Raw genomic sequence first — 27,295 nt, 5'->3', positions numbered from 1 at the left:
GAAATACAGCCGTACTGAATAATCCATCAATTACTGAATGATCAAGGAAAGAAGTTTCCTTAGAGTTGAGTTTGCTGGTCAAAGACAAGTTACTTCTCATTATTTAGGCATATTTCTTGATTTGGGCTTAGAGGACAATGGCTCCTGTGGTGGAAATACTCCTGCAGCCCCATTTAATAATATTTGGTTTTGTGGTATTTATGCCTTTATGGCATGAGCAACAGAATGCCTGCTGTGCAGGGGAGCGGGGGGAAAGGAGAGATGTGCCTGGCATGTTATACGTAGTTCTTTAAAATAACTATGGTGCTGACATGATGACAGGTATACAGGGATGCTCAGAAAAAAAGAAAAGGGCAAGCCTAGGGATGGAAAGCAAAAAGTGGGAGGGAGGACTCCGAAGTCTGAACGGGAGGATTTGCAGAGGAAGCTAAGGACATGTTTTACCTACAGTACAATGTGTTTTGCTGGCTATAAGAATAAAAATCTGGTTGCTTGCTTTAGATTGATATGTGTCTTGCTTCTGTAATTGTGTGAACATTTGACTGGGGGCTGGGGGGGAGGGTTGCCTTTTGTCTATTTGTTTTCCCCTTTTTGTTGTATGAGAAATGTTGTATGAGCAATTTGTGTGGAGGAAGGTACATGTGACATGGGCCTTGTTTGCGTAAAGGCTTGTGTGTCTGAGTATTTGTCTAAGTTCTCTGAGCACCACCATCTGCCTTCTGAGGAAGGGCTGGTCAAATATATATAAGGGAGCTTTTGTGGCCAGACACCATTTCTTCCGAAAACAGGCTTCCAAAAAGTGGTTTTGTTTAGTAACTCAACTGAGATTTGACTTCCTCTTTTTGATTTCCCACCCTTGCAGACATAGTGGCCCTTCCTCAACTTCATGGCCGACAGCTCACAAAATGTTGCTGCTTTTACTCAGGCCTGGCATGTTACGAAACATATATCACTCCAAAGTTGTTTCTAGTCCAAAGTAGGTTTATTGCTTAAAAGGAAGGAAAAGCTACTCATATACAGTAGAAATACAAATGAAAGTCCTTTCCATTCAAAATAGATGCTAGTTACAGAATGATGACACGTGAAAAGGAGTTGTGATTTTCAGCTGCTCTAATGGCCTGCTGATGCCTGGTGATTGCATCTTCTAATGAAGAACTTCTTGGACATCTGGTCCTTGTAGGTCCCTGGAGTGGGATCTGTGGGACCTTGGGGTCTCTGGTTCAGGTTGCACCCCAGCTTGGCTAAGCATCAGAGGATTTTAGAAGGTAAGGGGCTGTGAGGTAAACCCTTACAGAATAGGACAATCAACACTAGGCATGAGAGTTGGAATGAGATACAAAATAATACAAGGCATTCCGGAAGGAATAAAATTACCATCATCAGCCACATCATACTGTATCCTAGGTATGTTTTTTGAGTAACACAGATCAATAAGGTGGCTTTGATTATGACAAAAGCAGGCAACAAGGGTTGATGCACTTGAACTGGCTACAGTTTTCTGAGAAAATTCTGTCAGCAAAACTTATGAGGAAAATTTCTTTAACTCTACCTAAAGGTAAAGTGAACCCTGTGACTTGTATGTAAAAGGAATCCCAAAACCCAAATTCATGTGAGTGATGCATTATGGTAGTGTTTCTGAACCTCATCAACTTTAAGCTGTGTGGACTTCCCCATGCTGTCTGGGGAATTCTGAGAGTTGAAGTCCACACAGCTTAAAGTTGATGAGGTTCAGAAACACTGCATTATGGTGTGGATGAACTTGGACTATAGCCCTGAAGCTTTTGTTTTTTTTTTAGTTAACCACTAAAAGTCTTTGCTGATTACAGTGTTATACAAAGCACATACAGAAATGTAAAAGTAAATCTCTTTTTCTTATTGTACATTTATAATAGCCCTGAAATGGAGAAGAATAAAGTCAATAATAAATATATTAATGTCAGCCAGTGAAATTATTAAGTTCAACTAACTAATGCATTTTTAAACATTCTTATTATAGAGCAAAATAAATATTCAATATGATTAGTTAAAAAAAAGAATATCAAGGATAAAAACCTAGAACCAAATTTTTAAAAGAATAAGTATGGGGAGTAGAAAGCCCTTTTAACAGTGTCCTAAACAAAATGTTCTTCTTGAAGAACCAGCTTAATCATGGTAGAAGTATGTTCTCTGAGTAATTTGGGAAGGAGTCAAATCTTCAGGAAGATGAAGTCATCTTGATGGTTTGAAGAATGACACTTAGCATAAAGTTTTTCACAAATGAAGTGCTCCTTTGAATAGAACATTATCTATCAATCGATCAATCAATCGATCTAACATCTATCTATGAAATAAAAACATTTTATTCAATATTTCTATCCAGAATTCATACACAGGAAGTTAATCTACTGGGGAAAATATTGTAATATAGATGATAATGGAAAAGATATTTGAATTCATCCTTTAATATAGAGTTGTTTAAAGTTGTTTGTTGTTAATTTTTCAGCCAGAGTAATTTCCCATGCTTTTAAATCCTACTAATTCACTAAAATCTGATGCTGCAGTTAACAAACCTGGCAGCTAACAAAAACAGTTGAATCCGTTTACAGCGATGCATGAATTTAGCAAATATGGAAATAAACCAACAGCAAAATTCATTATGAAAAATTATTGGGTGATAGTCACAATTTCTTCAAAAACTTTCTACAAAAAGAACTAATATATAATGTAGTATGTACCAACTTTCTTCCAACCCCACCATCTAGAAAAAGAATAATTCTTATAGCACAATTTTAGCAAACTGTAATGATACCTATAGGTTTTATTTAAGGTCACTTTATGAAAACATACAAACTATATTGGAAAGGAATCCTGTGCCACAAATAGTTCCAGTGACATTTGTTCAGGAATTATTCACTTAATTGGTATGAAGCTAACATGATTCTTGTGAACTTCCCTTTTGAAAAATATATCCACAGGATTTCAATCAAGAATTACAATTCTTAATTGTATAAAATTCCTTATATTGATCAAATGTATTCTCATCCTTAAAAAGAGAATAATCAAGATGCATTTGAATGATCAGGTGGGCAAAATAGAAAGGGGGATACTGGCTTGGTTATGATACTTGTGAAAAGGATCTTGCAACAGGAGTTAGAAACTCAATGTGATTTTGCAGTGTGAAATGGCTGCTGCATGAGACAAATACAATTTTAAATTGCATCATGATTCTCAAATCACAGGAAGTAATCATTCCACTTTATTCTGCTTTGGTCAGATCCCACCTGAAACGCTGTGTCCAGTTTGGGACACCACATTCAGGAATGATTCAAAATAAATGGAGCAGGGTCACAGAAGGGCAATGAGGATTATTATGAGTCAGGAATCAAAATCTTAAGAAGAGAGGTGGAAGGAACTGGGACTTTTTAGCAGTGAGAAGAGAAAATGGAGGGTTACTTTAGGACTCTTAAATCCCTGCAAGGATTCTACAAAGAAGGAGGTGAAGACCTGTTCTCTCTTTTCCCAGAACGTGAAGAAAGGAATCATGAATCTAAGTTACAGAAAGGTAAATTCCAGTGGAATGTTATGAGGTTCTTCTCATTAAGAGTAGTTGACCCAATTGCTTGGAAAGACGGTTGGCTCCCCACTGGATAGGTTCAAGTAGACATATTCTACCTAGTGGCAAGCAGGGGAGCTGCCCCCTGTATATTTTCTTTAACTACCACATTCCTGGTTAAGTGGGTTAGAAAAGGGAATGGGTTGAAAAAAAAGTACCCTACTATATTCTGGAGCCAATGAGGCTCCAGATATCAACAAGAAAAGAAAGAGTTAAAAAATGGCTGAATATATTCTAATTTTCTTCAGTTTTGTTCAAACTCAACAAAGAGTCCAAAGGAGAGACACTGTGCTAGGGTTCTTCTCCCTGTCCCACCTTCTGGTTATCCACTGCATCAGCACTTGGTACATTTGCCTGGGGGGAAAAGAAAAAAGAAAAACCCTCAAAGTTTGCTTTAGGCCGTAAGCAAAATGTACACAATAGTAAACAAAGACTGGGCTAAAGCTTAAAGAGAAAACTAAATTAAAGAAAACATAAATCCCATCTTTACATAATATAGTATACCCAAATAAAGAAGGAGTATTAAGGTTGTGGGAACTCAGCCATAGAGGACGGGGGCCTTCCTGTTTTTAACATAATATTCTAGCAATGGTCTCTACTTCTAACAACCTGCTTAGATGCTTTCAGCTTTTAAGTGAAATGACAGGATTTTGAGGGCAGACAGGAAAAAGATCAATTTTTACTTAAAAATTAGGACTTTGTAGAACTACGCAGGCTTTCATCTGCAAATATATGAATGCACCTCTTACAGGACTTTCATGAAATACCAGCTCTCTAAAATATTTGGATCAAAGGCAGGAAACATTTTAGCTAATGGATTGGCTCAGTTCTTTCTTTTTTTCTATAGGTAGCCCTCATTTAGCGACTGCCTGCTTTTTGTGACTGTTTGAAAAAGTAACTTTGCAACTAATCCTTACATTTGCAACCTTTGCAGGTCTGTAAAGCAAAGAAGGGCTGAAGTAAGATCAAAAGCACAGTCGTGGTTTCCCTTAGTGACCTCTTTGCTTAAGGACTGAGTTGCTGTTACCAATTGTGATCGCTAAATGAGGACTGCCTGTATTTCCAAATTCTTCTGGCGCAGCACTAAAAGAGGAAGAGAAGACCCAGAACTGGTATTTCAGGCATGTTTGTAGTCACTCCAAGATAACCCAGGTTTCTTCCATTGCCTGCTGTTTCTGGATAGATAGTGTTTGCATTGTGAGAATTGAATGGGTTGGAAAAATGAATCTACTGATGCCCCGGACATACATATGCTGCCCATATTGGGCTGCAGAAGCACGTTACCCATATCACGGCAAGTTTGATCAAATCTATCAGTTTCGCATCTGTCTTACCAAAGGATTACTGATGTAGGTCACGGTCATTTCAGAAACAGGAGGTTTGATGTCTTTGATACAGCAAATCCAATGCCAGTAAGCTTCTCTCACCTGAAGATCCAAAATACAAGGTCACTCAGAAGAATGATCTGCTATGCAATTGGACCTGCTTTGGGAATTGTTTTTAAGGATGAAAAGTGGGTTAACATTTAGCAGATGTTCTTATTCATTATTGAGTGTTTCAGTAAGTATACTGATCATCTTCAAATTTATTTTCCTTACTGCCTTTTTATAAAAACCTATTTTCAGTCTATCTTATTCTATCACTTTTTGGCTCAGTCTTTAGCCCTTCACCTCCTACTCATTATATGTACAAACTAGTAACCAAATTAATAAAATTAATCCATAGAGCTCTGGTTGGGATTAAGCTGCTGTGTATGGGTGCAGGGAGACATATACATTTTCTATTTCCTTTGCTCCTTTCCAAGCCTGAAAAATGTTCTAAAATAAATGGAAAGATCATCACAGTTTTTGCTACTGATAACTCCAGTAATTTCTGATTGTATAATGGTGGGTAGTCAGTGGGGAAGATGCTAAACTAAAGAGGGGAAATGTTCATATTAAAACCAACTTTATTTTGTTTAGTAAGCTTCCTTTCCTAGTTTATCTGCAATCTCTACCAGATTCCATAGACACTAGGGAATATTTGTACTACCTGTAATGATCAGCTAAATCGCATGTCAACTTACAACCACAACTGGGACCGGAATTTCCATCACTAAGCTAAAGTGAGGTGTCACATGACTGCATCGCTTAGCAACTGCAATTCTGGCACTCCCCGTTGTTGTTGTTAACTGAGAATTGAGGGTTGTTAAGCAAGTACCCACCCCAATCCAAGTTGGGAAGATGCTAAACTAAAGAGGGGAAGTGTTCAAATTAAAAACACTTAACTTAGTGGTAAACTTCCCTTCCTAGTTTGTCTGCAATCTCCACTAGACTCCACAGACATTAGAGAATATTTGTACTACCTGTAATGATCAGCTAAATAGCATGTGAGTTATAGCTGAATATAGAAATTTTAAATATATATATATCGGCAGCCTGAAAAATCAGCCTTGCAGCCTCTAAAAACCCTGATATTTAGCAGCAAATGCCATTAAAAAACTGATTTGTATTTTTCCACAAATTTTCAGGTAAAAATGAATGAAATTACTCTATGGGCATTATCAAACATGGCTTCAAATCCACAACAGAAGCAAACAGATCCTCCATTTGTCCCCATAACAATCAATCAAAGGCATTGCTGTTGCTTCTAATTTTTTTTTTTTTGCAATAAGAGAGAAGCTGGTGGAGGATGGCATGAACCAATCTACCAGGAACTCACAAAATCCTAAAGCCCGTCTTTAAAATTTGGACTATAAGAGTTCCTGTCATAACCTAAATTCCCAAATCATGCTATTTGCTCAAAGTACAGAACTCTGTTCTTCTATACATCACCTTTTGGTTGAGTAAGCAGTGCACCAGGAAGATGAAGACTCCTTGCACACTACTGGTGATGGTGAACAGGTATGCCATAAACTCATCCAAAAGGCCATATTGAAAGAGGCCAAAACACCAAGTCACACCCAGGATGAACACATGGGCTATGGCCTTGAATATCAGTGACCTACAACAAAAGCACGAGGTTAACACAAATGCTCGCCAATGCTCTTCTTATATTGTCATAAATATCATATCATCTAGAATACTATAAAAAGGGGGGGGGGCGGAGCAAGATGGCCACCGAGTGACAGCTTTTTAGTGAGCTCCTAATCTTCTTATTTTATTTACCTTTTACATGTAGTTTTACTCAATATCTGATGGAATGAAATTATGAAGGCCAAACTCAGGGAGGGAAACATGCTCTTTCGTCTCCTGAGGGGCGAGGAAGAGATAAGAGGATGAGGCTGGCACCTCCCTGAGGAATTCACTCTGTTTTGACTGGCTGACTTTGGGAACTGAGGTTTCAGTCTGGGAAGATTCTTGCTAGAGGTTGTAGCTAATAAACATTGTTGAACTGAATCTGCATGGTCTCCTGGAGTTCCTTGGGCTAGGCCTGACAATATCAATTAGTGATCTTAGTAATTTTAGTTTATTTTATTAGGATTAGTAATTTTAGGGTTTTAGATTTAGGATTAGATAGGATTAGGATTTTAGATTTTGGACTCTGGAACCCATCAGCTTCAGACATCTGCCGACAAAGTGAGAGTAGGATTTACAACCCTGAATACCATCCAAGGATGCAAAATCAGAAAACAAAAACAAAAAAGAACTTGAAAGAAACTTAAAAAAGAAAGTTTAAAAGGAGGCACAAATTGGAGACACAGCCGAGAAGAAATCCTAAACAAAACAAGGCTGCAATGACTTTGAGGCAATCAAAGATAAAGGATTTATTCCAGCCAATGGACACTGCAAGTAAGTCTCCTTTCCTTTTTTCTTCTCCCCTTGTAATTTCCATTAATAATTCTTATTCCTCATTGGACTGGGATGTGGATGATTGTCTTTCCGTTGAAAATGAGGCTTTAACAGGAGATAGAGGGGAGGACACAGTTAATATTAAGAGCAACATTAAAGGAGACTTGGACTTGGTTGCCAAGAACTGTCTTTTAACAACCCAAACAGTCATCACTGTATATGATCAGCTCTCGGAAGCCAATAAACAGATATACAAACTAAAAACTCTAATAGGAAATTATATCTCTAAATTAGATAAGAAAGCAAATAGCAACTTCCATGCTTCAAAAATTACCCCTAATCCAGAGACAGCACGAGCGGCATGGGGGTTCTCAGAAGGAGAAGACATGGAGGAGAGGCTAGTTTTGCAGAGAGATAGGATTTTACTCCAAGTTGCCGATACACCTTTAAATAGGGGCAGGTGGCATAACAGACAAGTAATACTAAACTCTCTCTCCCAACTCTTACATTGTAGGGTATATTCTAATTAATTAATAGAGATTTATTGGCTCCCCAGTAGGCACAGATGTAAAAGAATATTGTTAACTTTTGGACAGATTATTCTCCCATCAGTGCTTTTTAGGCTTGAAGATTCTTTAAGGAAATATCATAACTGGCCAATACACTTGTTTTATAACACCCAAACTCAGTCTCTGCTAAAGCCCGGGTGGAGAGTCAAGTCAGTGAGGAAGGATGACATGAACCTTGAAAACTCTAAATGTAACTGTTCATTATCAGTAAAGCAAAGAACTCCTCTATTAACAAGGACAGAAGAAGATAAGGATAATGAAAAAGAGATCCCAGATTCACTTAATGGAAAGATACAGTTTTTGGATGATGAGGAAGTATTAATTCATCAGTTTGCCACCCTTCTTCCAAGAGAAGAACTGATTTTAAATAAAATTGAAATAGTAAGATCAATGTTGAAATCAGTAACTAACGTGACAGAAACTCTTAACACCCTGCTCCTCCCTAGCTGCTCCTCTGTGGAAATGTTACTAAGTCTGGTTTCTGAAAGCACAAAATCTCCAATAAAAAAAAAAGACAAGGCATGCCAGTCCAAAGCAAAAACATACAAAGGAAAAGGACACTCAGCAGGTTATTACAGCACAAGTTCTAATTAACCATTCAGAGGATAAAACTGTAGCTGGTGACTTAATATCACTGGCACTGGAGAACCAGATATAGCAATCTCAAGAGTCGCTTTATCCCATTGAACTTAATGTGGATCCTAATTCTGATTCCACTCAGCAAGGGATGCTCCATCTATATCTTGTCATTCTATATCAATACAAGTTAACACCATCAAGGGAAATTCTGAATTGGAGCGATTTCCTGAAAACAGCCACCAACTTGATGTTATAAAAAGAATTTTGAAGAAGATTTTTTAAATTGCCAGCATCATACTAAACTGAACTCCAAATTTCCTGCTGTGTGGTAGATCTTACCTGGTATTTCTGACTGAAGATATCTCTGAATTGAGAGAGGCCAGTTTTTCATGCAAATTCTTCAGAATAAGACAGAATAACACTAGGTTGACCTTTGGGGGGGGGAGGAAACCAGTCTTCTCAGACAGATATTGTAACAACAACAACAAACAGGTAACGTTCTAAGACTAGATGAGCTGAAGGAAAGAAAATGAAAGTTAGTTTTAGATCATATACATTGGTCGTTGATGGATTTAAGTGAGTAGATCTTTTAGTTACAGATGACAGCAAAAAATGAAATGTCTGCATCTTGATTCAAAATGTTTTTTTCCCCCTCTCTACTTCATTCTTTCTTTCTCTCCCCCAACAGTTCTTCCTACACTATAAAATTCCAGCTGTTTGCAAAATATGGAAATTGATGAATTCCCTTTGTGTAGCAGAAAGAACTGATTTTCCTGCATTATTTTAAACTGATGTACGCATCCAATTTAGCGACATTGATATCAGGTTCTCATTTTCTCTTCTTTCTCATCTCAGAAAAAAATGTTATAAAATTCTTTCATTTCTCTACTGTTAAAGAATCAGAGACAATATTTCCTCACCACAATTAGCACACAGACAGGTCCCATGAAGCTCCAGATAAAATCTGGGTTAAGCCAGCAACTAAAGAGAAAGAAATATCACCAGGAGAACTTTAGACAAACATTCAAATGCTTCAGTACAGGGTACAAAGTTGTGCTCCCTGAGCAATACTAGCAATTGTGTTCGTGTAGTTATGTCTAGGTGGCACCAGACTGGGGGAAGTGGGTTTTAACCATATGCTGAGACTTACTAATATTGTGTCCCAAAGGCTCCAGGATTAATTCCTGCAGAAATGGCTACAATCAGGACAGGAAGCCCATAACCACAAAGGTACATAGATATCTTCATATACTTGCTGGCCCCACTGTAATTTGCAACTTTCAGGTTTCTGACAATGAGGTAGAGATTGACAGCTTCCAAGAACATCCAGACAAAGCAGGCCAAGAAGAGATACTTCAGCATTCCAGCTATGACCGAACACAGGATCTGAATCAAAAATAAAATGCCATTTTATTTCCATATCAACATCTGATTCTTGAATTGCTGGCTGTGAATGAAAATCAAGTATGGGCTACAAAAAGCAGAGAAATGGAACAATTCATATCTTTCTGAGATTCATGCTTCCACCAACAACTCTAATAGGAAAAATCTGTGCAGAGTAACCCCTCTTTCATTTCAGATATGAAAACATTATAAAAGCTAACTGCTGTGCAATCAAACCAGACTTGCTAGAAATCCCTAACTTTGCCTTTTGCTATTATCAGAAGTTGGGACAGGACTGATAAAGGTCTTTTAGGTAGTATAAAGGATTTTGGCACTGATATGTCCTGTAGACCTCTACTGTTCCTTGAATGATCAGAATAGAGAGCTGCAGTAATTTACCTTCTTCTCAGATGTACCCATACAGTAATTATGACTCCCACAAATGTGCTGCTTAGACAACTCATTTCAGGTATAGATGTAAGGTAGTAGGAAATGTGCATTCCCTTCTTTTTAGCTAGGTGTAAATCATGATCAGATCTAAGAAAGGCTTCAGTCTAAACTAGGTAGGAAGCATGCTCAGATGTGCTTATCTCTCCAGTGAGCAGAGTACAGTATCACACATTCTTCCATGTTCTGAAATACCTTGTTGTCTGTTTTATCTATTCCAGCTATGAAGAGGAGGTCAGCAAAAAACAGGCAGAGGCTCAGTTGTAGGTGGATGAAGGTGCTGCTGTTGTGACTGGAGCGGCAAAAGAGAAATGTGGCAATACACAGGAAGAGACAGATGACTGAGATGGACAACCCAAGGTAGCTAATGATGGACAGGATTAGATCTCCCTGTGAAAAGAAGACAGCTGTTCTCAGCATCATATGAACTACCTTTTAATAAGGAAGTTATCTTTACACTTCACCTAGACAATAGATCTGACTTATATATAAAAGCTGACTGCTTGCACTGTGCCAATAGAAGAGGATATATTAGCTTAGGGTTGACCTGTGGAGTCCTTGGTCCTCTCTGAGTTTGGTTGTTTGATTGCAGATGCTTCATTACCCAACTGGGTAACATCATCAGTGCTAGCACTGTGCTAGTGACTAAGTAGTGTGACTAGTTACTAGTGCTGTGCTAATGACTAGTCACAGCGCTAATGACTAGGTAACATCATTATCAAATAGTACTGATGATGTTACCTAGTTGGTTAATGAAATGTCTGCAATCAAACAACCAAGCTCAGAGAGCACCAAGGACTCCACTGCTTTCATTGTGTTGCGATTGGAAATGAAGTGTTCAGGATCTTTAAATCTTGAGGGATACAAGCATTTCTTAGCTTACTTCTCTATGTATGAGAGGAAGGGGCCATGAATAATTATGGAAAACTCTGCAGCATTTCAAGTAGAGAACTGCTACATTATCATAGCTTCAATGATGAAACATGTTATTTGGTGTGGCAACAGCATGACAAAACAGTGAATATTTGAGTAGGTAAGAAAAAAGAACATGTTGTTTACTACAATACAGTTCTGAAATGTTTTCAGATCATACATACTTGTTTATGAGTTGTGGCCATCAGCAGAGCAAAGTTGGACAGATGCCGACAGCTGCATACTGAATGAGTGGTGTTAGAAAAGAGCTGTTGGCAACCATGACGGGACAAGGCACCAGAGTTCCAGTGGACACAGAGAACTCTTTCCTGGGCAACTTTATTCTGCAAGAGAGAAGTAGGATTGACAGGAGGTACGGAGAAAGTCTACATATTTTTGTTATCCTCTACTGCACAGATCCAGGGTTACTGAACATTAAGAAGTTAACCACTGTAATGAAAGCAAAAGGAACACTGTATACATCATAGAACTTATAGGCCAGGAGACATTGTAGGAGGTGACTCATGTTAGTCTATGGTGGCAAAAAAATCAAAAGGATTCTGGAAGGACTTTTTTCCAACTAACAAATATTATTGAAAGGATAAGCTTTCATGAGCTGCAGCTCACAGAAACATATGTTTTTTATACAAGTCATTAGGGTGAAAAGGTGCTATCAGACTCCTGATTTATATTGCTGGGATGACAATAAGAAGATCTGCTGAGGACATTTCTTCAACTCTACAGTTTTCTGGATATTCTGCTTTTTTTCTTACTATGCGTTCATAAGATGGATAGAAAAAGAGGCTTGATGTTTTCCAGGTAGACTTCATGTACATACCTTGAGGTGCTGAAAAGTGAGGTTGACTGGGATAGAAATGTTCCTTGGCTTGCTACTGGCGGAAGCGCTTACCAGCCTAGAATTCACATGAACATTCATCAGCATTTCATTCTCCAGTAAAATTTCATTCTGCAGTACAGCTTCTTCTAGGAGTGATTCCAGCCCACTGTATGATGTAAAAGCCACAGCAACTGGATCTGAAGAGGCAAAAGGAAGATCAGGGAGGAGAAAAAAAAAAGCTGGTGAAAGTATACAGTATATGGTTGCTTTCCAGATGTGTTGGATTGCAACTTCCCTACTCCAAACCAGTGTGATCCAAGCCTCTGCAACTCAAAAATCTTGGGTTGCAACTGACAGGGAGGGAGTAGTAAACCAGATTGTAAAAATAGATTTTGATCTACTCTTTCAAAAAACCAAGCAAGATATGAAAGAGAAATACCTGTTATTTTTCTCGTGGCAATCAATCCTCTGGGGTGAATGACCATTTGGTCTCCTTGAGCTTCTAACATGAAGGTTTCATTGTTTGCAAAGGATTCTGGACTGATGAGATTTGTTTGGATCACTGGAATGACAAAGAAATGCTGAGTTCCTGGATGGGTCTAATGAATGCTAGTCATTTTTGTTTTTGTTTTTACCAGAAGGTCCTGTTAAACCAGAACCACATCTCATAATAGAGTGAAACAAAATTCTTAAAAACAGCACTTTCTTTGAGTAAATGTTCTGTTCCTGAAAGCATTATTTTCCCAGCTCTACCAATAAAATGTGGTTTGTGGGATTTCATATGATCCATGAGGTATTAATATCAAGGAATAATTTCTCCAAAGAGCATTAAATACCAAAAGAAGTGATCATCTGCCTTCCAACTTCTACTATTTTTCTGGGTCCCAGGCTGATACATATGTCATGGGAATCTGAGCTTTTCCCATCCAATGGGTTTATTTGTGAAAAAGGGCGTTCTCATTAACCATATTGATTGCAGTGATACTGATTTTAATTTTACTTCTGATTTTACTAGTATTCTTTTTGTTTTTATGTTTTGTAACTTATATCTTTAATCAGTGAAAACTACTTTGAATGTTTCATAGAAAGACGGGAGATCAATTTAATTAATAAATTAGATGAATAAATTGAAAATAGTCCTGATCGCTAATATCCAGGCTAAAGAAGTCAGAATTGTAACTTTCAATTTACAATGACATCACAACAGGAAGACATGCTAACAGGCTGATGAATGAAAGGAGGCTCCGGCAAGGAATTTCACTTATAAAACCTCAAGGCAGATGCCTTTCTTTTTTTCTTGAAAGAGAAAGAAGGCCCTCTTTCTTTTCCTTACCTATGGAGTTTTGAACCACAGTCCGGGGTTGCCTTTCTGGAGATGCAAGAGCTGTTGATAGTGCAACTGAGCTTATTCCCTCAATAACCAAGGGCAAAAATGTGACAAAAGTCTTCTTTGTGTTGATATCCCAGAGGGAATGGTTGTGAAAAACATTTTTGAAGAAATCCACTGAGTCCTGCAGTATCATGAGAAGCAAATAGACCTCTGATCCATGGAAATCTCACTTAGTTTTACTCAAGCATTTCATTAAAGAAGCTCTTTTCAAGATATTGTTGACGACACACAAAAGACTTCAGCTTCGATCTTACACTATTATAGGGCCATATGGCTGAGTTCATTCACTGTTCATAGCCCAAAGGTAGTTTGAATGACTGCAGCCACTGTGGCTCATTCCAAAAATCAAAGTTGAAATGAATCTTGGAACCCAGCCTGTGTTTATGTTTATGGATATAAATATCTCACCTGTTCATTTTTTTTAAGTGAAAAAATAACATAATCATCACATCAGTTTCATAGTTTCACATGCTTAAACAGACTGTGTACTGGTTTGGGTAGAACTAAAGACCATATGGAAAAATGGGGGTTTCTCCCTGAGGACAAGGATATTTACTACAGCAATGTAGTGCTATTCAAACAACTATCCATCTTTTACACTGTCCCTTGGGACCGACTTGCACACAGAATGACTTGCTGGTCGGAAATACCTTTGCCATCAATGTCTGGAGGTTGAGTCATGGCAAATGGACTTCAGACTGAAGAAGCTGCTTGGACAAGTAGCGAAACGTCTCTACCAAAAAGAAAAGTCCAGTTGCCATGACTCAACCTCCAGACAGTTCCACCTGGATGACTGAGAATCTTCATAAACTTTGCCATCAATGTGGCCCGGTATTGGGCAAGAATTATATACATTTATATCTTTATTAAAGTTTTCAAATTTTTAAATTTAGATTAATAATTTCCCCTTTCTAGTTCCTGCATTTCTGACACGAGATGAGACAAGACGAGTTTCACGGTTGGTTTTAAAAAGGAAACTCTTAGCTTCACTTTACATTCTTTCCCTGTATTTTTAATATTCCTCACATATTGGAACACTGGCTCAAACTCTTCTCAAATTTTTAAAATCTTTTTTGTGGATTTCTTATTATAGATATCAACTATGGATTTTTATTTATCCTAATATTTCTTTTAATTCTAAAACAAAAATAGCCTTGTGACATCTTTAGGACTAATAAAGTTATTAAGCACTTTATCAGAAGTGGATTTTGATCCATAAAGCCTTATGCTACAGAGCATCTCTTAATATTGAAGATGACATAAGTCTCTGTTGGTGTTGATGCAAATGACTACATGGTTCCCCAATGGAAATGTATTCACTGGCCTTGGATTATTAATTATTCAATTCTAGTTACAAAACTCGCTATTAAACCTGATTTAAAAAGACAAAGAATGGAATGAGTACCAATTTGAAATATTCCTTCATTTGCTCCTATGCTCCAGAATTTTTTTTTTAGATTTTTTATACCATCTTTATTATTTTTATAAATAACTCAAGGTGGCGAACATACCTAATACTCCTTCCTCCTCCTATTTTCCCCATAACAACAACCCTGTGAGGTGAATTGGGCTGAGAGAGAGTGACTGGCCCAAAGTCACCCAGCTGGCTTTTGTGCCTAAGGCAGGACTAGAACTCACAGTCTCCTGCTTTCTAGACTGGTTCCTTAACCACTAGACCCTTAGTTTCCTTTTTAAATTATGTTTTTTTATTGTATTAATTATTATTTATTCATTATATAATATATATACATATTATATTACTTATTATTTATTAATTAACAAGTAATTAAATTATTAAATAATGTATAATTATTTAATTATTTTTCCTTATTTAATTTTCTCCATATATTGAAAAAAAAAATCTCCTTTAGAGTTATTTTCCCTTTCCTTCCCTTATATTTATAATGGATTTCAAATATTGAAACATTGCTACAAATTATTATGAAACACCATTTGAGAAGCTTATTTAAATATCCAATTTGTCATCCACCCACTTTTCATTAATGCCCAGAATAGGAAACCACACGGCTTCCTTCTCAGGAAACAGAACTATTGTCTCTCCAGTTCCCAATAAATCTCACTTTCAGGTAGGTTTCAGTAGGTGTATAATTCTCACAGAGAGATGTCAACAGCTTCAAGACAGGCCCCATCATCGAGCAATTGACACCGTTTTCCTAAAAGAGAAGAAAGGAATTGTGTCTTCTTCTCAAAGCTCAGTTGGCAAGTGGACAAAGAAGCCCCCCCCCCCTTCTTTAAAGTGGATAATCATGCTGCCATCTGAGGAGGCTTCATGGCCACAAGGAGGGTTCAGGGGCATGTATATCCCAAAGGATGCCAATTCCTGAGCCATTCTTAGAATGAATTCAAAGAGATCAGTGCTACTGAGTTCTATCTCCCCCTTCTATTCAGTCCTTGCAACACTGAAAACAATGGTGAAGAGAAGGTCTAACTGAATTCACTTGTCCAGCACAATTACCATCCATCAATTGTTTCCCAGAAACAATTTAGCTAAGGGATTTTGACATTTTTAGTACACGTTTAGCCCATAATCTGAAAACTCCACAAATAAATTAGCTCTTTTTTCCTCTCCAGTTTCAGTTTCTCTTGTTTTCATAATCCAGTTCACAAATTATTTTCTTCTGCTTTTTGAAATAAACTTCCCAACAGATGACAAAAACAGATTTACTTTTTTACAAGTCACTTTCCATAGCACATAAATTTCATGCCGAGCTCCCACATTTCAGTCCTTACCCTCTCCTGGAAGAGTTAGGAAAACTATCTAATAAGCCTTTATATCACAAAATGCAATAATTGCCCTTAAAATGAAAAATTCACAGTTTCATTGCTTCTTTCAGAAAAAAAAACAGTATTCTTTCTAGATGCTTTCAGAATTTCAAATCACAGCAAATAGCAAATTAATAACAAAGACCAAATACAATACAATTACAATACTCCAAATTTTCCTTCAGCTACTTTCAGTGCTTCATTGAGTGTTCCAAGCACTATAAACAAATTGATTTACAAATTATACTAATTTAACCCATATTGGTTTCCTTACTGGTTTCCTTTCATTTTCACAAATTAAACTGACATTTTCCTTCCCTAAATCTTGCTGGCAGTGAAAGGCCATTTCTGTGAAAGGAAACAGAAAATTGTAAGTACAATGCAAAACTGTCCATTTAAAAAGTATAAAACATATTGTTGGATGGCAGATAATGCTATGCAGATAGGCAACCTGAGTTAAATAATAACAATAATTGAGCCAGGGTTCAAGGATGTTGAATTTGGGATTCATTATTTCTCAAATTAGTGAATTAACCGTAACCCTTGGCATTTGTAATGCAAACCCTAAAATAGACTGTACTCATTTTTTTTTTAAATCTCTACTCCAGACCTAGGAAACTGAAAAACACTTTGACCTCTTTTTATCAATGCACAACACAGTGCAAACCTTACCCCATCCCCATATTTCATGTGCCCCTGGACATCACAATGTTATCCACTGAAAACAATGAGAATTCAATTACTCATTATTAACCTGTATATTTGATTTCATGAAAGCATGATGAAGTTTCAACTGAGCCTATTGTTTTAAAATGGAATTATAAATATGTATTTCAGGATTCAGAGAGGAAAAGTTATTTTATAGTTGCCGAGACATACACATGGCTATATACTGTAAAATTGATTCTCCAGTAACTGTGTCTATGTAAGTTTCTTCTTTGGGCTTACTACAGTGCAGTGCTGTTTAGTTAGAAGTAAATGTTACCCTCTCATATGTTTGTTTCAAAAATATCCTTAATAGTTGAAAAAAGGAATCATCCAATGAAGAAAGAAAGATTGAAAGATTTAGAAAAAATCTTCACAGATTTCACAGGGCATAATTAAACTGTGCATGGAAGTAGCCATCATAGGGTCCACAGGAGAAGACTCTGTGATGGCTACTACCTTGGAAGGCTTTAAAGGAGATGGAGAAATTCATGCAGAATAGGCTTGTCAAGGCTATCAGAGGCATTTAGTTGGCTATTGTGAGAAACAAAATGCTGAACTAACCCATAATGGAATACTGTCAGCGACCAAGACATTAGTGATGGCTGAAAATCACAGTTCTACTCTTTACATTCTATTACTGTAACCTCAAGAACATGCAGTTGAAATGAGATGAGGAATAATAATACTTACTCTCACAAATAGTGACATTTGATGTTGGCAAATGAACCATCCTGTATCCTTTCTCAAAGGGATAATCAGATGAAACATTAGAAGAAGCCTGTGATCCATTGTCTCTTCTCTCATTACTGCTATTACCATTATCACTATCATTGATTGGCATGTGAAGGTCTGAAAAAGAAATAAGTATTTTCATTGAGAAAAAATAAGTTCTTAAGTTCATTTCATAATTCAGAAGAAATTATGTAAGAATGGTAAGAAGGAAATGGAAAGAAACTGTGCTTTGTCAAAGGACTTACGTGATGGCTGAATTCTGGCTAAGATTGCCATTCTTTTAAGTTCATTTCATAATTCAGCACTTAAGATTCTTGTTTAGGCTTATTATAATGCAGGTTTATTTCGAATTAAATCCTATCCCCTCATAAGTTTGTTTTTAAAAGCAATCTTAATCACTGGGTTCAGAAATCATCCAATGAAGCTAATTGAAAAAAGATCTGGAAAAGATAAAGCAATGCTTCACACAGGCAGGGCATAATCAACCTGTGGAATATACTATCACAGAGGAGGGCCAAAACATACCTTGAAATGTCCCACCAATTTCTTCCTTAGATGACGTCTGATCTTCATGATCTACTCCCATAGAAAGAAAGAATTCCTATTAATCTGAGTCGAATCATTCAAAATCATCGATCCTTCCTTATACATATATATAATGTTGTGCAATAGTAGTGATCTGCACTTTACATAGCCATAGGAGAAAGAGGTAAGAAAGAAATGGAAAGAAACTGTGCTTTGTCAAAGGACTTACGTGATGGCTGAATTCTGGCTAAGATTGCCATTCTTTTAAGTTCATTTCATAATTCAGCACTTAAGATTCTTGTTTAGGCTTATTATAATGCAGGTTTATTTCGAATTAAATCCTATCCCCTCATAAGTTTGTTTTTAAAAACAGTCTTAATCACTGGGTTCAGAAATCATCCAATGAAGCTAATTGAAAGAAGATCTAGAAAAGATAAAGCAATGCTTCACACAGGCAGGGCATAATTAACCTGTGGAATATACTATCACAGAGGAGGGCCAAAACATACCTTGAAATGTCCCACCAATTTCTTCCTTAGGTGACGTCTGATCTTCATGATCTACTCCCATAGAAAGAAAGAATTCCTATTAATCTGAGTCAAATCATTCAAAATCATCGATCCTTCCTTATACATATATATAATGTTGTGCAATAGTAGTGATCTGCACTTTACATAGCCATAGGAGAAAGAGGTAAGAAGGAAATGGAAAGAAACTGTGCTTTGTCAAAGGACTTACGTGATGGCTGAATTCTGGCTAAGATTGCCATTCTTTTAAGTTCATTTCATAATTCAGCACTTAAGATTCTTGTTTAGGCTTATTATAATGCAGGTTTATTTCGAATTAAATCCTATCCCCTCATAAGTTTGTTTTTAAAAGCAATCTTAATCACTGGGTTCAGAAATCATCCAATGAAGCTAATTGAAAAAAGATCTGGAAAAGATAAAGCAATGCTTCACACAGGCAGGGCATAATCAACCTGTGGAATATACTATCACAGAGGAGGGCCAAAACATACCTTGAAATGTCCCACCAATTTCTTCCTTAGGTGACGTCTGATCTTCATGATCTACTCCCATAGAAAGAAAGAATTCCTATTAATCTGAGTCGAATCATTCAAAATCATTGATCCTTCCTTATACATATATATAATGTTGTGCAATAGTAGTGATCTGCACTTTATATAGCCATAGGAGAAAGAGGTAAGAAGGAAATGGAAAGAAACTGTGCTTTGTCAAAGGACTTAAGTGATGCCTGAATTCTGCCAGAGATTGGTATGGATGTTCTCAAGATTCTCTTCATCAGAATTTCTCTGGGCACCTTAAACATTAGGAATTTGTCAGATTTCTGTTTTATTTGGAATGGAGCATCAAACATATCAAGCTTGCCACAGATTTTAGTTTCTCAACCTCACAGATACTTCTCTCTCCACTCAATGCCTTTATAGCGCCTTGATAAAACAGTCTTGCTGGAGCCGTGTACATAATGATTCGTTTTTGTGATCTGATTCATACTGTAGGTGCATGTATTAAATAAAATTGCAAACGATAAACAAGGATGCTGGAGAGCAAGGAAACTTCTCTTAATTCTCACAGCTGCCTTTTTTGCTTTTTTAAGGTAGGGAGGAGGGGGATAGCAACCACCAAAAGAATAAGTCCAGAAGCAGAACCAATACCAGTAGGAAGCCCTGTCTAAATTAAAGAAATAGCCCCCACCTGGGCAGTTGCAAAAACACTTGTAATCTACTTTCACATCCCACAGCAATTCTTCAGTAGTGCTGGAAAACACGCCTACAGACCTTATCAAAACAATTGGAGAGGATCCAAACTATTGATTACAGTGGGTCAACAGAACTGCTGTGTGGCAAAGAGCTTTGATGTAAGATTAATATGAGTATTTATAGGCTACACGCATACCGCAAACATGACATATGCAATAATATAATGAGGCAATGACAAGACCAGACCATTGCTTCAGAATTAAAGTAAGATGCATTGTTTGTACGTTGTTAAGGAGCATGTGTGGTAAGGATGTAAAGATTATTCAGTGCCCTTGCTTTGAGGTATCTAGTCCCTTAGGAAAAGGGCTTTCTTCCCTAGATCAAGGAATGAGGCCCCAGAACCTTTAGTCATGTCTCATTATGTGATTTAGTGCAATATGGTTCAATATTACCATTTCTTGCATGAATTAGAAAACAAGCAAAACATACCTTGATGTCTCCATTCGTATGGTTTATACTTCGGTATCAGATCTTGAAACTCTGCTCCCATAGAAAGATATAATTGCCATTAATCTGAGTCAAATTATTCAAAAATTTTTATCCTTCCTTATACATATACATAATGTTGTATAACATTAGTGATCTGCACTTTACATAGCCATGGGGGACAGAGGTCAGAAGGAAATGGAAAGAAACTGTGCTTTGCCAAAGGGCTTAAGTGACCCCTGAATTCTGCCTGAGACTGGTATGGAAGTTCTCAAGATTCTCTCCATCAGAATTTCTCTGGGCAACTTAAACATTAGGAATTTGTCAGATTTCTGTTTCGTTTCTGAATTTGGAATGGAACATCAAACATGTCAAGCTTGCCCCAGATTTTAGTTTCTCAACCTCACTGATATTTCTCTCTGCACACAATGTGTTTATAGTGCCTTGATAAAAGCAGTCTTGCTGCAGTCATACACATAATGCCTCTTTTTTCTGAACTGCTGTAGAAGCATGCATTAAATAAAATGGCAAACGATAAACAAGGATGCTGGAGAGCAAGGAAACTTCTCTTAATTCTCAGTGCTGCCTTTTTTGTTTTTTGAGGCGGGGGGAGAGGGATAGCAACCACCAAAAGAATAAGCTTCAGAAGCTGAACCACAACCATTAGGAAGCCCTGTCTAAATTAAAGAAATAGCCCCCACCTGGGCAGTTGCAAAAACACTTGTAATCTACTTTCACATCCCACAGCAATTCTTCAGTAGTGCTGGAAAACACACCCACAGACCTTACCAAAACTACTACTACTACTACTACTACTACTACTACTACTATTATTATTATTATTATTATTATTATTATTATTATTATTAAACTTGTATGCCACCCATCTCCCCCAACGGGTGACTCTGGGTGGCTCACAATAACAAAAAAAGGAAAAAACACCAGTCCCTCCAACAATGGCTAAAATCCATAAGCAATTAAAATAGAAACATGCATTAAAAATGTCCTAAAAACCCCCTATAAATTTTTGCCCTAAAACCTTCAAGATGCTGGGGAGGGGGGGCAAACCCATCACCCCACCAGCCATCTCCACAGATGCGAGCCCCCATCTGGCCCCCAGGCCTTCTGGCAGAGCCAGGATTTAACCCTTTTTCTGAAGGCCATGAGGGAGGGGGCACACTGGACCTCGGGAGGCAAGATGTTCCATAGGGCAGGAGCCACAGCAGAAAAGGCTCTCTGCCTAGACCCCACCAATTGAAATTCCTTGACTGGTAGGGTCTGCAACCTGCCCCTTCTGCTGGACCGAGTGGGGCGGGCTGAAATAACCAGGGCGAGGCGGTTCCTCAGATAACCTGGTCCCATGCCATGAAGGGCTTTAAAGGTGATGACCAACACCTTGAACTGGACCCAGAAACAAACTGGCAACCAATGCAGCTCACGCAACAGCGGTGTTATATGTGCCCTCCAAGGGCATTGAGAACTGTCCGCGCCACCATATTCTGCACCAGCTGTAGCTTCCAGATACTCTTCAAGGGTAGCCCCATGTAGAGCGTGTTACAGTAGTCCAACCCGGAGATGACCAGGGCATGAGTGACCATGGACAATTGGAGAGGATCCAAACTATTGATTACAGTGTGTCAACAGAACTGCTGTGTGGCAAAGAGCTTTGATGTAAGATTAATATGAGTATTTATAGGCTACACGCATACCGCAAACATGACATATGCAATAATATAATGAGGCAATGACAAGACCAGACCATTGCTTCGGAATTAAGGTAAGATGCATTGTTTGTACGTTGTTATGGAGCGTGTGTCGTAAGGACGTAAAGATTATTCAATGCCCTTGCTTTGAGGTATCTAGTCCCTTAGGAAAAGGGCTTTCTTCCCTAGATCAAGGAATGAGGCCCCAGAACCTTTAATCATGTCTCATTATGTGATTTAGTGCAATATGGTTCAATATTACCATTTCTTGCATGAATTAGAAAACAAGCAAAACATACTTTCTTGTGGCCTGTAGGGTTGTCTATAATGCCATCTTGAATCTTCATAATCTGCTCCCATAGAAAGACATAATTGCCATTAATCTGAGTCAAATTATTCAACATTTTTTATCCTTCCTTATACATACATACATACATACATACATACATACATACATACATATATAAAATGTTGTATAACATTAGTGATCTGCACTTCACATAGCCATGGGGGACAGAGGTCAGAAGGAAATGGAAAGAAACTGTGCTTTGCCAAAGGACTTAAGTGACCCCTGAATTCTGCCTGAGACTGGTATGGAAGTTCTCAAGATTCTCTCCATCAGAATTTTTCTGGGCACCTTAAACATTAGGAATTTGTCAGATTTCTGTTTCGTTTCTGAATTTGGAATGGAACATCAAACATGTTAAGCTTGCCACAGATTTTAGTTTCTCAACCTCACAGATACTTCTCTCTCCACTCAATGCCTTTATAGTGCCTTGATAAAAGCAGTCTTGCTGCAGTTATACACATAAGGACTCCTTTTTCTGATCTGATTCATGCTGTAGATGCATGCATTAAATAAAATTGCAAACGATAAACAAGGATGCTGGAGAGCAAGGAAACTTCTCTTAATTCTCAGTGCTGCCTTTTTTGTTTTTTGAGGCGGGGGGGAGAGGGATAGCAACCACCAAAAGAATAAGCTCCAAAAGCAGAACCACTACCATTAGGAAGCCCTGTGTAAATTAAAGAAATAGCCCCCACCTGGGCAGTTGCAAAAACACTTGTAATCTACTTTCACATCCCACAGCAATTCTTCAGTAGTGCTGGAAAACACACCCACAGACCTTACCAAAACAATTGGAGAGGATCCAAACTATTGATTATAGTGTGTCAACAGAACTGCTGTGTGGCAAAGAGCTTTGATGTAAGATTAATATGAGTATTTATAGGCTACATGCATACCGCAAACATGACATATGCAATAATATAATGAGGCAATGACAAGACCAGACCATTGCTTCAGAATTAAAGTAAGATGCATTGTTTGTACGTTGTTAAGGAGCATGTGTGGTAAGGATGTAAAGATTATTCAGTGCCCTTGCTTTGAGGTATCTAGTCCCTTAGGAAAAGGGCTTTCTTCCCTAGATCAAGGAATGAGGCCCCAGAACCTTTAGTCATGTCTCATTATGTGATTTAGTGCAATATGGTTCAATATTACCATTTCTTGCATGAAATAGAAAACAAGCAAAACATACCTTGATGTCTCCATTCGTATGGTTTATACTTCGGTATCAGATCTTGAAGCTCTGCTCCCATAGAAAGACATAATTGCCATTAATCTGAGTCAAATTATTCAAAATGTTTTATCCTTCCTTATACATATACATAATGTTGTATAACATTAGTGATCTGCACTTTACATAGCCATGGGGGACAGAGGTCAGAAGGAAATGGAAAGAAACTGTGCTTTGCCAAAGGGCTTAAGTGACCCCTGAATTCTGCCTGAGACTGGTATGGAAGTTCTCAAGATTCTCTCCATCAGAATTTCTCTGGGCAACTTAAACATTAGGAATGTGTCAGATTTCTGTTTTATTTGGAACGGAGTATTAAACATGTCAAGCTTGCCACAACTTTTAATTTCTCAACCTCACAGATACTTCTCTCTCCATACAATGCATTTATAGTGCCTTGATAAAAGCACATAATAATTCTTTTTTGTGATCTGATTCATGCTGTAGTTGCATGTATTAAATGAAATTTCAAACAATAAGCAAGGATGCTGGAAAGCAAGGAAACTTCTCTTAATTCTCAGTGCTGCCTTTTCTGCTTTTTTGAGGAGGGGGAGAGGGATAGCAACCAACAAAAGAATAAGTTCCAGGAGCAGTGGATGTATTGATAATACATACCATGCTACTAAATTTCTCAGATTGAACTGAGTATGGTATGTCATCCTTATCTGCAATTCAAGATGCTGGTTTTAACCTATAAAGCCCTACATGCCATAGAACCAGGCTACCTGCAGGACCCCTTTCTCCCATTTTCCTGTTTACCCCCCTCCCCCAGATTTAGCAGAGAGGGCATGCTACAGGTCTCCTCTATTAAATAATGTCATCTTGTTGGACCCAGGAGTTATACCTTCTGTATGACAGCATGACTGTGTAACAGCGACCCCTCAGAGATCCAGATGGCCCTGATCATGTTAGCTTTTTGTAAGGCTCTGAAGACCTGATTCTTTCCCCAGGCATTTGGGCAAAGAGGTTAGACAAGCACTGCTGTTGATGTGATTATATGATTGGGACATATGGTTTACCTGAGGTGTCATGGGTTATTGTTTGCAATTGTTGGATAAATCTTTATAAGCCACCCAGAGTCACTGTTGTGAAATGGGCCACTATTTAAATTATATAAATAAATAAATAAATTTTAAAATGGGAGAAAGGAAGACCCAGGGAATTAAAGATCTCTGAGCTTGATATCTATACTAGGTGTCAGCCCTTAGAGATAGTTCAGACAAGAAGCATCAACCGTACACTACTTTTATTATAAGGTTACAGTAACAGAATCTTGCAACTCTGAAACTACATATCTTCCACTTCACCTTTACAGTCAATCTCTGGATAGACAACTGCCCAAAATGCTTTAGCAGATCTTGCACAAAGCAAGATGAGATAATCTCTGAGGTCCCTTACAACCCTACTATTCTGTACCATATGAACTAAATGTTAGAAAATTTGCATCACTGTAGCCGTATCTCTCTCAAAAGGTGTCTTCAGATATTTCCCTTTTTGTAGATGTACTTGGCTATATTTGTTGGAGATGGTTAATGAATTGCAGGTTGAATTAATTAAGTTATACTACATAACTATAGTGGGGCTCTAAGCTGCCACTATATGTACAAATATACATTCAGTTTCTCTGAGTTCTTCTTTGTTTCCATCCTTACTTTTTTCTGCTCCATCTGTTTCTGGATCACACATCTATCTTCTATTAAATGCTGGATGCCGTGTTCAACCTCCTAGCCCATTTCTCTTCCTAGCCAAATGTAAGATCTTATCCCGAGGACAAATATCTGAAGTGGCCTTTACCTCCAATTTTGACAAAGCTGCCCAGTTTGAGTCTTATAGGTAGACACCATGATGGAAACTGAAGTTCATTGCAAAAAAGACAAAGATGAGTTGACTTTCAAAACACAGGTAGCACCCCTTAACTCTATTTAATAGCACCCCTTTATTCTATTCCCCAGAAGATACGTAAGTTCTACCTTGTCCATCTGCATAGAGTATTGCCAATCCAATACCTAGAAGAAATGAAATATAAGCTTACATTATATAGGATGTCTTTAAAATACATTGTATTTTAAAATCTTAGGCAAAATGATTCATGGAGCAGATTATTGTGTCAGAATGAGGAGACTCTGACTGTACACCACAATTCATATCAGCACTTCAATAAAATATACTGATTTCTTATATGCATGGAAGAAGAGAAAATAGAGAAATCTAAAATTTCTCCTTTAAAAATTAGAGGGTTTCAAATAGCAGGCACAAGAGGCTGTGACAAAATCCTCCTGTTTTCCATGATTCATTATATTTCAAGGGAACTTGCAAAATGTTCTTCAGATACTAATTGCTGAGATCTGAATGAACTGATTGGCTGCATCTGTTTTTCTCATTCCAAAGTTGAGTGTGGACAGAACCTGAATTTTCATATAAGAATTTAGAATCAATTCTAGCAGGAACAAAAAGTTATTCTAAACTTGAGTAATAATACAAGAATAACTGGGTCACCCATTATTCTGTATCTCATTTTCAGGTATAAAGCTGGACTATAATATTACATATCTCAACTGTGACAAACAAAACAAAGTATTACAATTTTACTTAGCAGTAGCATTCTTGGAGATTTTAAGGATAATCTGCGTCTCCCTCCAGTCTCCCTACACTTTTTGTTGCTCCCTTTCTCTCTCCATCCTTCCTTCGATGCTGTCTGAAAAGAATAGATTTCCTAGGAGTCATTTAATTCTGCCATCAGAAGCCACACTATCATGGTCTATCAGCTCAAATTCTTTGCCTTTCTAAGAGCATCGTGTCTACTTCAGCAGCAATTCTCAAAAATCTGAGGCAGAAAATCATTCTGCCATTTGTGCCTTTTAACTGGAGATATCAGAGATGGAGGCTGGGATTTTCTACCTGCGATATCTCTCTTCTACCATTAAGCTATTGTTTCTCACCTTTCTTGGTTTGTTGACCAAGGAATTCCCTACTCACCCAGAATAAGGCAACTGAAAGTGCTCCTCATCTTCTGCTTGAATGAGTGAACAAATGACTTCTTTTATGCCGATCACCCAGATTTAAAGCACAAGGGAACTACAAAGTGCTAAGGACACAACATTTTGATAATGTACACTTCCTAAAATGGAGGGAGGAGGAGTACTATTCACCAAAAGAAGTTGCTTTCTTTCTTATTCAGCATAATAAGTGCTGAAGTCCTGTTAGTCCTATTCAGCATAATAAGAAAATGCTGATGTCTGTGGACAGGACTTCATTGAAAGAGCCTTATATGAAATCATATAGCTCCAATTAATTCAGAATTGTCTATGCTGTGTATGAGTGACACTCAAAGATTTTTTTAAAAAAGAAAAACACCAGTGTGTTTCTAAAGATTTCCCTTGTGGCCTAACAGGATATCTTAAAAAAACAAGAACATTTCATTTCATTTCATTTCATTTCTTATGGTCTCTGACCAGTACAACCAGCAATTCTATAAAAGTATACACATTGAGTCTTAAAAATAATAAACCATCTAAAATAAAATAGATTTGAAATTACAAGTTCCAATCAGTATTAAAATACATTTAAATCACAATCTAAATGAGCT

General features: G+C 37.6%; 1 protein-coding gene across 3 annotated transcripts; it reads right to left on the bottom strand.

Annotated features, from left to right (window-relative positions):
- Positions 1–975: 975 nt before the first annotated feature.
- LOC103061846 (adhesion G protein-coupled receptor E3-like) lies at positions 976–26,764 on the bottom strand. 3 transcript variants are annotated; one of them, XM_088153859.1, is made up of 22 exons: positions 26,686–26,764; positions 25,680–25,715; positions 23,674–23,724; positions 22,438–22,488; positions 20,439–20,489; positions 19,248–19,298; positions 18,739–18,789; positions 18,230–18,280; positions 17,663–17,821; positions 16,539–16,612; positions 15,562–15,654; positions 13,424–13,601; positions 12,530–12,652; positions 12,091–12,287; positions 11,438–11,596; positions 10,536–10,730; positions 9,661–9,896; positions 9,431–9,491; positions 8,850–8,941; positions 6,406–6,574; positions 4,927–5,019; positions 976–3,946 (listed from the first exon to the last, which is right to left on the bottom strand). In XM_088153859.1, the coding sequence occupies exons 1-22, from the start codon at positions 26,714–26,716 to the stop codon at positions 3,884–3,886; spliced, it is 2,265 nt and encodes a 754-aa protein (XP_088009985.1). In that variant the 5' UTR covers positions 26,717–26,764; the 3' UTR covers positions 976–3,883. The 3 variants fall into 3 exon arrangements, with proteins under 3 accessions (XP_088009985.1, XP_088009986.1, XP_088009987.1); XM_088153860.1 differs by lacking the exon at positions 18,739–18,789; XM_088153861.1 differs by lacking the exon at positions 19,248–19,298.
- Between the last annotated feature and the right edge of the window lie 531 nt (positions 26,765–27,295).

This window comes from Python bivittatus, unplaced genomic scaffold (assembly GCF_059951505.1).
Source record: "Python bivittatus isolate LINGU-HERP-01145 unplaced genomic scaffold, Pbiv_v1 ctg000700_np1212, whole genome shotgun sequence".
NCBI classification, from domain to species: Eukaryota; Metazoa; Chordata; class Lepidosauria; order Squamata; family Pythonidae; genus Python; species Python bivittatus.
Note: the sequence above shows the minus strand (reverse complement) of the source record. Positions and strands in the feature narration are given on the sequence as shown.

Bases quoted from the DNA above. Each gene is read 5' to 3' on its own strand.
- LOC103061846 (XM_088153859.1), bottom strand. From the start codon at position 26,716: ATGAGGAGCACTTTCAGTTGCCTTATTCTGG. The intron at 18,281-18,738 runs GTATGTTTTGGC...CTATGGGAGTAG, and splicing joins AATTGGTGGGACATTTCAAG to ATCATGAAGATCAGACGTCA. The intron at 17,822-18,229 runs GTATGTTTTGGC...TTTCTTTTTCAG, and splicing joins AATTGGTGGGACATTTCAAG to ACCTTCACATGCCAATCAAT.